General features: G+C 36.8%; 1 protein-coding gene across 1 annotated transcript in view; it reads left to right on the top strand.

Moving 5' to 3' along the window:
• Positions 1-12,901, top strand: part of HMCN1 (hemicentin 1) — a 438,669-nt gene that overhangs the window by 415,564 nt on the left and 10,204 nt on the right. Inside the window, exons 101-104 of the mRNA XM_055234444.1 lie at positions 2,578-2,691; positions 3,252-3,377; positions 6,710-6,838; positions 10,629-10,979. Coding sequence (XP_055090419.1) covers positions 2,578-2,691; positions 3,252-3,377; positions 6,710-6,838; positions 10,629-10,979 — 720 coding nt within the window. The remainder of the gene's footprint in view (positions 1-2,577; positions 2,692-3,251; positions 3,378-6,709; positions 6,839-10,628; positions 10,980-12,901) is intronic.

Raw genomic sequence — 12,901 nt, 5'->3', positions numbered from 1 at the left:
AAAAAAAAAAAAAAGTATATGATCACATCTGTGTTTATGTAAGTTAACACATTGTAGATTTTGAGAGGTTAAATTAAAAGATGTCAAAGAGAAAACAAGTATAAAATAAGAGACATTGGCAATCTGGAATGTAAGGTGAGGAAGTGAGGAGCCCAACTATAGTGATTTTTCTTTTGAAGGGTTTGGAATATAGCAATAGAGAAGTGGCAGGAGCTTGAGGTGAGTATGGACCTGAGAGAGGGATTTGGTTATGAGAGGAAAATTTTGATTATATCTGCAGGTTTATTGGAAAGAAGACTATAAGAAGGAAGGACTTTTTTTTTATTATTATACTTTAAGTCCTGGGATACAAGTGCAGAACGTGCAGGTTTGTTACATAGCAATACACGTGCCATGGTGGTTTGATGCACGCATCAACCTGTCACCTATATTAGGTATTTCTCCTAATGCTATCCCTCTCCTAACCCCTCCCCCCACCCCTCAACAGGCCCTGGTGCGTGATATTCCCCTCCCTGTGTCCATGTGTTCATTGTTCAACTCCCACTTAGGAGTGAGAACATGCGGTGTTTGGTTTTCTGTTCCTGTGTTAGTTTGCCAAGAATTTTGGTTTCCAGCTTCATCCATGGCCCTGCGAAGGACAAGAACTTATCCTTTTTAAGGCTGCATAGTATTCCATGATGTATATGTGCCACATTTTATGTGAAGGACCTCTTCAAGGAGAACTACAAACCATTGCTCAAGGAAATAAGAGAGGACACAAACGTTCCATGCTCATGGATAGGAAGAATCAATATTGTGAAAATGGCCCTACTGCCCAAAGTAATTTATAGATTCAGTGCTATCCCCATCAAGCAACCATTGACTTTCTTCACAGAATTAGAAAAAACTACTTTAAATTTTATGTGGAACCAAAAAAGAGCCCATATAGCCAAGACAATCCTAAGCAAAAAGAGCAAAGCTGGAGGCATCACGCCTCCAGCTGACTTCAAACTATACTACAAGGCTACGGTAACCAAAACAGCATGATACTGGTACCAAAACAGATATATAGACAAATGGAACAGAACAGAGGCCTCAGAAATAACACCACACATCTTTGACAAACCTGACACAAGCAATGGGGAAAGGATTCCCTATTTAATAAATGGGGGAAAACTGGCTAGCCATATGCAGAAAACTAAAACTGGGCACCTTCCTTATACCTTATACAAAAATTAACTCATGATGGGTTAAAGACTTAAACATAAGACCTAAAACCATAAAAACCCTAGAAGAAAACCTAGGCAATACCATTCAGGACACAGGCATAGGAAAAGGCTTCATGACTAAAACACCAAAAGCAATGGCAACAAAAGTCAAAATTGACAAATGGGATCTAATTAAACTGAAGAGCTTCTGCACAGCAAAAGAAACGATCAGAGTGAACAGGCAAGCTACAAAATTGGAGAAAATTTTTGCAGTCTATCTGTCTGACAAAGGGCTAATATCCAAAATCTACAAGGAACTTAAATTTACAAGAAAAAGCAACCCCATCAAAAAGTGGGCAAAGGATATGAACAGACACCTCTCAAAAGAATACATTTATGCAGCCAACAAACATGAAAAAAGCTCATCATCACTGGTCATTAGAGAAATGCAAATCAAAACTGCAATGAGATACCATCTCACACAATTTAGAATGGCAATCATTAAAAAGTCAGGAAACAACAGATGCTGGAGAGGAGGTGGAGAAATAGGAATGCTTTTACACTGGTGGTGGGAGTGTAAATTAGTTCAATCATTGTGGAAGACAGTGTGGCAATTCCTCAAGGATCTAGAAACAGAAATACCATTTGACACACCAATCCCATTACTGGGTATATACTCAAAGGATTATAAATCATTCTACTATAAAGACACATGCACACGTATGTTTATTGAAGCACTATTCACAATAGTAAAGACATAGAACCAACCCAAATGCCCATCAGTGATAGACTGGAAGGACTTTTAAAATGCATAGGAGGAGGGAATGAATGATGGACCACAGTCCTCATCTTGGTGAGGAAGGGTAAGATGGGCTGCAGAGCTCAAATAGAGGTACTTTTCTTTAGTGACTGCAAATGTAGAGAAATACTGATGTTGATGCAGTCAGGCACAGGGTGATAAAGACCTGCACCAAGCTCATAGCAGCAAGAAAGAGGAAGAAAGGACAATTGCAAAAGACCTTAGTGTTGTTGGAGTTTTTTCCTCTGTCTTCAACATCCTAGTCTGTCAGTTACATTCCAGGACTGGAACTTCCGAGAAACAGGAGTGAGGGCCATATGGCAAAATTCTTAAAGTAGAAGAGTGTTTCATTGACATAGTTATGTATCGTTAGCAGTCGTCTACTTTTAAGAGTATTGAAGAGAGATACCCTCTCCAGCAATTAATTCTATCAAGTATTTGGCAGATCACATGAGTGCAAATATATTGAATAGGTTTTAGAGAAGATCTTAAACATGGTAATGATCAAGATCATTAAAATGTTAAACTTTTGGGATAAATTAACTCAGGTTTCCTAATAGCATGTAATGAAAGTTTTGTTTCATTTAACAGATATTAATGAATGTCAAGAATCCAGCCCCTGTCACCAGCGCTGTTTCAATGCCATAGGAAGTTTCCACTGTGGATGTGAACCTGGGTATCAGCTCAAAGGCAGAAAATGCGTGGGTAAGAAAAGGGCTTTGAATTTAAAGGAATGACACCTCTATAACTTCTTAAAGATGTCTGATGTAAATGCATACACTGTGTCTTGGTACTGGTTCCTATATAGGACATCAAGCATGCAGCATGTATGCAATCCATGCAAAACCAAAATGACAAAAAATGCTATGTTTTATGAGTTTCTTTTTCTAATTACATACCCATTCTTCATAACATTTCCTGTAATTTTTTTGCAAAAGTATATCTATACATATAAACATATGTATGTACATATATATGTATACAAATGAAGTTAATATAGTGTATATAAATTTTATTTTTCTAAGAGGAGAAAATGGTTGGTATGGCTACCTGCTCTGTAAAACAATATTTTGTTTTTGTTTTTGATTTTTATTATATTTTAAAGTGTGTTACATACATTGTTGAATTTAAGCACTTTAACCTTACACAATGATTATGCAATGAATATATATAAATAATATCCCTAAAATCCAAAAGTATGATTTCTCTGGAAAAGTTGAATAAATAACTTTCTTAATCTACATTACCTTTGTTCTTTTATCAAGACGTGAACGAGTGTAGACAGAATGTATGCAGACCAGATCAGCACTGTAAGAACACCCGTGGTGGCTATAAGTGCATTGATCTTTGTCCAAATGGAATGACCAAGGCAGAAAATGGAACCTGTATTGGTGAGTGTCTGGCTGTTTCCATGACTGAGATCAGTTTACTGTCAACAAGTCAAGTAAGGCATTCATTTTAAAACTAGTGATTAAAGTAAATTTAAGCTAACAAGGAAATCTTTCTTTTTCCATAAGTACTCCCAACTTCTAGGATAATTGAGCTCCAGGTCCCAGGGTCATGGCTGTACCCGGAAATGGAAGCTCACTATGAAAACTTATGACCATATTGAGCTCCCATCAATTAAACATTTGGTTTACATAGTTTAATATCCACGAGCACTAATATTATCTCACATAATTTCTAATATGAAATTTAGCATATATGTTAAGAATTTCTTGGGGGAAAGAAAAATTATGTCTGTAGAGATTAAAATTCAAAATATAATTATTTTGGAGCTGTATATTCTTTAAATATCAAATCCATGACCAGACAAATAAAATAAATAATTTGCCTAAAATTTATGCTTTGCCTATCTATTCTATATCAAGGACCAGACACAAAGGTACATTATAGTTCTCTCTACATTTGTTCTGTATATGTCTAGACTATACCAGCCTGGTTAGCAGAGCTAGCAACTGCATGATTTACAAAAATAAAAGAGAGATACCATTCCCATTCTCATTCCTGCTAAAAAACACAGGAGAAAGAATTTATAGGTTAAATTGGCCTACTCCACTATACCCCCCCCCAAAAAAAAAAGCAAAAACCTATAATATGAGGTGAATGAAACACCATAAAGAGGAACAAATAAAATTCTACAAGAATACCCAAGAGAGTGACTGTATCCAGTAGGAGTCACTATGAAGGAGGTTGTGGAAATGATCACATTTAAATATAGGTTGGGATGTTACTAGATGAAGATGACAGAAAAAGGAAAGCAAGAAAGCCTTGTATAAGGGAGAAAGAGCTGAACTTAGGGATAAAGTGTTAAAATTCATTGTTCCTTCTTGACAGCTATCTAACTTTGGACAAGTCTTATGATTACACAGAAATTTAAGTTTCTCATTGTAAAAATAGCACAGTTTTTCTTTAAAAAAATCAATTCTAAAATATTAATAAAATTATCATATCTTGGATTTGTTTCAAAACAATATGATAGGATTGTGGGGAATAGATATAGATGAAGGAATATTGGCCATTTGTTGATGGTTGTTAAGTTCATGGTGGTTTAGTATAATTTAAAAAAACAACAACTGACAATGAACTCAAACAAATTTACAAGAAAAAAACAAACAACCCCATCAAAAAGTGGGCAGAGGACATGAACAGACACTTCTCAAAAGAAGACATTTATGCAGCCAAAAAACACATGAAGAAATGCTCCTCATCACTGGCCATCAGAGAAATGCAAATCAAAACCACAGTGAGATACCATCTCACACCAGTTAGAATGGCCATCATTAAAAAATCAGGAAACAACAGGTGCTGGAGAGGATGTGGAGAAATAGGAACACTTTTACACTGTTGGTGGGACTGTAAACTAGTTCAACCATTGTGGAAGTCAGTGTGGCGATTCCTCAGGGATCTAGAACTAGAAATACCATTTGACCCAGCCATCCCATTACTGGGTATATACCCAAAGGACTATAAATCATGCTGCTATAAAGACACATGCACACGTATGTTTATTGCGGCACTATTCACAATAGCAAAGAGTTGGAACCAACCCAAATGTCCAACAACGATAGACTGGATTAAGAAAATGTGGCACATATACACCATGGAATACTATGCAGCCATAAAAAATGATGAGTTCGTGTCCTTTGTAGGGACATGGATGAAACTGGAAAACATCATTCTCAGTAAACTATCACAAGGACAAAAAACCAAACACCGCATGTTCTCACTCATAGGTGGGAATTGAACAATGAGATCTCATGGACACAGGAAGGGGAACATCACACTCCGGGGACTGTTGTGGGGTGGGGGGAGGGGGGAGGGACAGCATTAGGAGATACACCTAATGCTAAATGATGAGTTAATGGGTGCAGGAAATCAACATGGCACATGGATACATATGTAACAAACCTGCACATTGTGCACATGTACCCTAAAACCCTAAAGTATAATAAAAATAAATAAATAAATAAATAAATAAATAAAAAGTAAATTCAAAAAAAAAAAAAAAAAAACAACAACAACTGGTGATGGTAGTTGAAGTATCAGATTTTGAAATATGTTTGAAGACTTGTTTCAGCTCTCACACTATAGATATAGGTCAATACTTTCCTTATCATTTAAGAGTAGCAACCAACTCGGTCAAGAGTTTGAGACCAGCCTGGCCAGCATGGTGGAACCTCGTCTCTACTAAAAATACAAAAATTTGCTGGGCATGGTGGCTCATGCCTATAGTCCCAGCTACTCTGAGGGCTGAGACGGGAGGATCGTTTGAACCCAGCAGGCAGAGGTTGCAGTAAGCTAAGATCATGCCACTGCACTCCAGCCTGGGTGACAGAGCGAGACTCCATCTCAAAAAAAAAAAAAAAAAAAAAAAAAGTAGCAGCCAACTCAGAGCATCATGTACAGTTACATGCAACTGTAAATATTTTTCAGAATATTGGCCCTAATTATGTATAAGCTTAACTAGACATGAGATGAGTTGAAAGATCAGAAACTTTTTAAGAAGCTACAGCAAAAATCTAGCTAAGTGGGAATGGAAATGTGGAGATACATGGTTTTGATTGAGGGAAATAGAACTACCCCATCTTGGCAACTGAGAGAATAAGTTAAAGATGACTGACCATAGTACTTTGTATATAGCAAATGTTCAAACTAATACTATTACTAGAAACTCTTTTAAAAGAAATGCTTTTCAGTAGCAGGAATATAGAACATAATTTATCATTTAAAACTTAATGGACTTGAAATACAAGCCTGCTGTTATCACAAATAGGGAAGTAAGGTTAAGGCACTAAGCGTGTGCTGGGTTTGAAGTAGTGGTAAAACAAAGAGAGATGGGGATGTCCAGCTAGCAGCTAGAAACATGTGACTGTAGATCAGAAGTAATGTAGCACTATTGCTCTCAATCTGCCTAAACTCTTATCACTTGTATAAATAAGATGGCAAAAGGAGGAAGGGATATAGAAAAGGAGAAAAAAAGAAATCTGAGAATAAAACTCTCTCCATAGTAGGAAACAGGAGGAGGAAAAGCAGCCAGTTAATAAGTGGCAGAGCTGGGACTTGAACCCAGGTTTTCTGATTCCAAGTTGTAAGCTGGTATGATCTCAACCACTTGGTGAGAAATGCAACCTTTGGCAATTCTACAGAATGCTGACTTTAAATACAATGACTTTGGGTTTGAAAGAGGAAATGTTACTTCTTATTGCCTCCATGTCTGTAGATATTGATGAATGTAAAGATGGGACCCATCAGTGCAGATATAACCAGATATGTGAGAATACAAGAGGCAGCTATCGTTGTGTATGCCCAAGAGGTTATCGGTCTCAAGGAGTTGGAAGACCCTGCATGGGTAAGTTAATAGGAACTTGCTGAGCAATAAAGCTACTGATGTAGTTACCTAGCCTTTCCAACTCGCTTAGGGCCACTTTCTCTATCTTCAAATGGTCTCTTGTTACAATAATAAGGTATGTGAATTGATTTACGTCATTCAACACAATTTGGATACTTCTTCAGAGACTTCATATTGAGCTCAATTTACACTGACCATTCAAGTGATAATAATTAGTCTGTGCTTGCTATACACCACACATATCAAAGTGAGGTTCTGATATAATTGCCATCACAACTTAATTATAAAGATTATCTCATTGATTATATCTCTACGCACATGACATAAATGTTTGCATAGATACATTTTATTTGAGCATGAAGTATATTTGTATGTAGTATGAAAGTTTAGGTGTGAGGTATTAAAATAGGGACACAAAATTTAAATAAATGGATAATTATTTGATCATATATTTAATGCTTACTTTGTGCTGTTCCCTTTGCTAAAAATATCTCATTTCTCCCCAGTTGCCTATTTGTTTTCATCTTAGTTATATTTGAATATGAAGGCAAATAGAAAATATCTGTCAGATAACCACATACTTTTGGTAAAAATTAATGCATTTATAAAAAAAGAAACTGATCTATCAAATTGTAGTCTTCCTTAGAATATTCAATTGCACTAAAATAATGGTGTGGGCTTTTAAATACTAGCTTCTGGGTTTCATGCTATGCTTTTCAAATTGGTTGCCTTCTTGTCTACTTAATGATTATTTATAGCAAATTCTCCCAAAAAGACTTAGCTCTGTCTTTATGCAATCCCTAGCATAGTATTTTGTATGTAGCAAATGTTCAAACTAATACCATTACTAGAAACTCTTTTAAAAGAAAATGCTTTTTAATAACAGGAATACAGAGCATCATTTTAGTCTTCTATTTAGATATTATCATTTATATATAGTTTAACATCTTGATCAGCCGTAACAGTGACTTTTCAGAATGAAATAGGTGTATTTATTCACTAATTTGGCCACCAGTTGGATCTCAGACATTGTGCTGGGGAATAAAACAAGGAAGAATGCAGAACCATTGCCTCAAAAAAAGAGTTAAAATGGCTGGGCATGGTGGTTCACGCCTGTAATCCCAGCTACTCGGCAGGCTGAGACAAGACAATCTCTTGATGTGGAGGGTGCAGTGAGCCAAGATTGCATCACTGCACTCCAGCCTGGGCAATAAGAGTGAAACTATGTCTCAAAAAAAAAAAAAAAAAAACCCATTATTAATCAGGGTGCAGAGACAAGGGGCAAAAGCTAACACAGATAAGGTATGCAAGATATTCCGAAGAGGGGCAATGGGTGAGTTCATGGAATTTGGAAAGGATTTGAAACTTGGCATCCAAAGACCAGGAGTCCTGGTTCCACCAGTTGAAGGGTCATAAGTCCCTTTCCCTCTCTGAGCATCAGTTTCCTCATGTACAAAGTGGATGCAATAAATTGAAGAGGAAAATGAAAAAAAAAAAAAAAAGAGTTAAAGAAACTGTCTCAAAGAAAAGGAGTTAAAATATTAATTTTTACCTACTAAAATAGTTTTTAAAGCAAAATTTACTATTTTATTCTACCTTCCTATGTTGTTTTCTTTCATGCCACTGTGGTAATGAATTAAAGAATTTGGTTTTCGTTCCCTTTTCCAATTTATAGGAAGAATTGCAAGTACAGATTCCATGTGTTGACCTAACAATAGAAAGAAAATAACTTTTTAAAATTGTATGTGTTTGGTGAGTTTATATCTTAGTTAAGAACTGATTCTATGTCCTTGTTTCCTTGATTTTAATCTGTTGGGGGAAAATGTGCTTGGCTTGTTCGTTAATTCAAAATTATTAATTCAGAAAATAAAATTTTAAAGTCTGTAATTTTGCCAGTATTCCTACCTCTAAAACTTATAATGGTATGGAAGATTAGAGACAGTAGTTACCAATATTATAACTAAATACAAACTAGAGATGTGATTTCGTTTCTGCCTCTACTGATAGAATTAAGATCTACATTAGCTTTTGAACTCTGGTTTTCACGTATTTAAGACTACATATTCCCATATGATCTTTTTTGTTTCTACTGTTCACGGCTTGATTTGGCACATGATATCAAGCCCATTCCTTCATTAATTCAACAAATGTTTACTGAGCACCTACTTTGTGTTGGATGCTGTTCTAGGTTGTGGGAATACATCGCTAAACAGGGCAGACCAGGTCTCTGTCCTCGTGGAATTTACCTTCCAGGGAGAGAAAGAAGAATCACAAAACAAATATACAATTTCAGATAGTGATAAGCACTTTAAGGAAACATAAAACAGGAGAGAGACCCAGATTGGGGTGGTAGCACTGTGATCCAGGTAGCCTCTCTGAGAGACTGGACAAAAGGAAAGAGCAGGCCAGGTGTGGTGGCTCACGCCTGTAATCCCAGCACTTTGGGAGGTCGAGGCAGGCGGATCACGAGGTCAGGAGATCGAGACCATCCTGGCTAACACAGTGAAACCCTGTCTCTCTTAAAAATACAAAAAAGATGAGCTGGGCGTGGTGGCACACGCCTGTAGTCCCAGCTACTCCAGAGGCTGAGACAGGAGAATCCCTTGAACCCAGGAGGCAGGGGTTGCAGTGGGCCGAGATCATGCCACTGCACTCCAGCCTGGGCAACAGAACAACTCCATCTATCTCAAAAAAAAAAAAAGGGGGGGAAAGAGCAGCCACGATGGGAAGGTCTGGGCGAGTGTATTTTGGGCCGAGGAGAAGCCATGGCAATGTCATTCAGAAAAGAATGCACTGACCGTAATCAAGGAAGAACCAAGGGGTCAGGCTGTTGGAGCAAAGGTAGGCAGAGGGTAAGGAAGATAAAGAGCCCATAATAAAGAATGTGATGGGAAAACATGAAAGGTCTTGGGCAGACAAGCAATATGATACGGTTTACATTTGGAAAAGATTGCTCTGGCTGCTATTAGGAGGGCAAAGATGCTTGCAGAAAGACCAAGTCATTTAAATAAAAATTTAAAAATAAACATAAAAGTAGTTACTTTTTAAAAAATTATATGTGGACATATTAGAAAGCTTCCAACGTTGTCAACCAGTAGAAAAATCTGAATTCCATCTGAAATATTTGTCAAAAGAGAAAACAGAAATTCCCCAAATGTACACCTATGATTGTATTAAGAGGTACTATCTTGAGACATTTTTATAAGTGAAGTTTGATGAAAATTATATTCATTTGTGATTCCGCATTCTCTTGTACCTTTTTTTTTCCAGAGGAAGATACGCAAATTTTAACAATTTAAGATGTCTCTGCCTATTTGAACTAAGAAAGCTTAGTGTAGTATTTCTAAGATTTAAAATCTTAATGCTACTCTTAGAATTACATGTAAAAACGTATACCAAATTAGCTTAAACTGATCAAGGAGACAAGGCTGAAAACAGAGCTCCCTAGATCTTAAGGCCATCATAAGTGAGTCAAAGGAGTATGAATTCACAGAACTAGTGTGTCTTGTTTTCTGAGCCGCTTGCCTCAATGTGAATGTTCAAATAAAATGTGTGCATATAATGTAGTACTTACGGGGAGATTTGCAGAATCTGTCCTATGTTCATAACTGAATGATTAAAGCTTTCTCAAAAGTTCACAACAGTTGAGGAGAAATTACTGTATGCCTGGCTTTAGAGGGTAACAATGTCTTCAGTTTGTTTCACAGACTCATTCTTTATTCCTGTGTTTTGTGTGTGTATGTATGTGTCTTTTTTTTTTTCTCTTTTTTATGTCATGGCACACGAGCAGACATTAATGAATGTGAACAAGTGCCTAAACCTTGTGCACATCAGTGCTCCAACACCCCCGGCAGCTTCAAGTGTATCTGTCCGCCAGGACAACATTTATTAGGGGACGGGAAATCTTGCGCTGGATTGGAGAGGCTGCCAAATTATGGCACTCAATACAGTAGCTATAACCTTGCACGGTTCTCCCCTGTGAGAAACAACTATCAACCTCAACAGCATTACAGACAGTACTCACATCTCTACAGCTCCTACTCAGAGTATAGAAACAGCAGAACATCTCTCTCCAGGACTAGAAGGACTATTAGGAAAACTTGCCCTGAAGGCTCTGAGGCAAGCCATGACACATGTGTAGGTAAATGTCAGCTGTATTACATTTCCTTTCTGTGGGCTCTCTTACTGATCAGAGTCAAAGTATGTGTACAGCACCTGTGATTGTTTGAGTGCAGTGAACTACATCTGATCTCAAGTTCGGAATGACTCAAAATTTCAAGACATTTATTTTGGCACCTAAAACTATTACAGACTTGAGTCAAGTGAATTATGGATTTACATGTGAGCATTCTAATAATTTATTGTGTTATAGTAAGTTTCTCTTTTTGGTCACCCTGAAGGTGTTACTAAACTTAATGCTACATAGAAATAAATTTCAGTGGCATCCAGAATATAGTTTATTTAAAAGAGGATGTAAATATTGCCACATAATGTAATGCCATCAGATTGTGGCCACATCGGATTGATGGAAAAGCAGTGGTTTAAAAGTGAAAGTGTCAGCTTCTCAGTTGACTGCTTGTTCTGTATGACAACCAACATCCCATTGACTGTTGCTCCACAGTCCCCGTGGAATTGCTGTTTGATTATTGTGTATGTTTGTATGTCACTGAAAAGATAATATGAGTTGGGACAAAATTAAGTTGTTTCTATCACTCTGAAATATGTGCTTGCAGTATCTTTATCTAAATTCACAAGTCTATAATTTCATTTGTTTGCAAAAGTGAAGTATAATTTCCAACTTAAGAATTGAGACCTTGTTTTCAGTCAAGTTGCAAACATTACCATCTGTCACTCATTTAACTCAATTTTCTGTGAATATCTATGATTAGCATGTCATTGACCTACTCAAGGGGAATTAGCAAGCAGGAATTAGTTTTACTATTTGTTAGCTGGAAAAAATAAGCAAAGAAAGAACATAGGAGGGAAGTAAAGAGGGAGGGAAGAAACAAATTCTATTTAAATTCAAAGACCACTATGCCAGCCTCATTGTCTTACATTTCTGGAAAGCGTTCTACACTTTGCTTACTCTCTCCTAACTATGCTTTTTGCTAAACAAACATTTTTTAAACATTTCTTCTCTTTGTATCTTCAATTTTCTTTTGTTTCTTTTTCTACCCTTGCCCAAGCCCTGTTACTGCATTATTATCTTCTCAGATGGACTTCTTGATCAACCTTAGGTGGATTCATCTTCCCGTATCATCTCTACTCAGTTGGACCCTCAGTCCCTCTAGACACTCAGACTTTACCCTTTGCTTTTTAGGTTCATGTTTTTTCCAGCACTTTTCTGTCTTTTTTACCCTGATGTACCTGCAGCTTAATATAAGCGATATGGAAACTTCTCCGTTGTGATTAGCTTACCAGAATTGTTGACAGTGCTCGTTTCTCCTACCACCAAACATTAATGCATTAACAATTCTCTACATTTTGTCCCATGTGGTCAAATACTGTTTAATTGCTAAATATGTGGACTCCAGTATTCTTGCTAGTATATTAAACAACACTGTCAATCTGCTACAAACTGTTCTGAGTTTTGGTAAATTTTATGCCCACAGTTTTGATCTGACTCTTCATTAAAATTGTTCACTATTCTTTGACAGAATTAACATCTGACATTTTGTCTTTCAAAGTTTCTTCCAAATAGTCATCCCCACTAGAGGGTTTTCACAGCCTAGGTAATAGGTTACCATCCCATTCTCAACCTTCATTTTAGACAAGCACTTTCTTTTGTTCTACCTTCACTTTCCTGCCCAAAAATCTGTGTTATGAAAAATGAATTAAACCACACCCTCCACACTATACACCATTAGCTGGTTTCTTCCAAATTATCAGAAGGTCCAAGTTATTTTAAGAAAGTTTCCTGATTAATAACCCATTTCTCTACTTCTTCATCACTATCTATGGCTGCAGTTTCATCATAGTAGAGTCTTATGTTTTCTGTCTTCTGTTTATGTTAAACCAATGTTATGTTATCACAATCGTCTTCCTCAGACAGTCATCTGCTAT

The sequence above is a fragment of the Symphalangus syndactylus genome, chromosome 19 (assembly GCF_028878055.3).
Source record: "Symphalangus syndactylus isolate Jambi chromosome 19, NHGRI_mSymSyn1-v2.1_pri, whole genome shotgun sequence".
NCBI classification, from domain to species: Eukaryota; Metazoa; Chordata; class Mammalia; order Primates; family Hylobatidae; genus Symphalangus; species Symphalangus syndactylus.
This window is presented reverse-complemented; position numbering and strand designations above follow the sequence as displayed.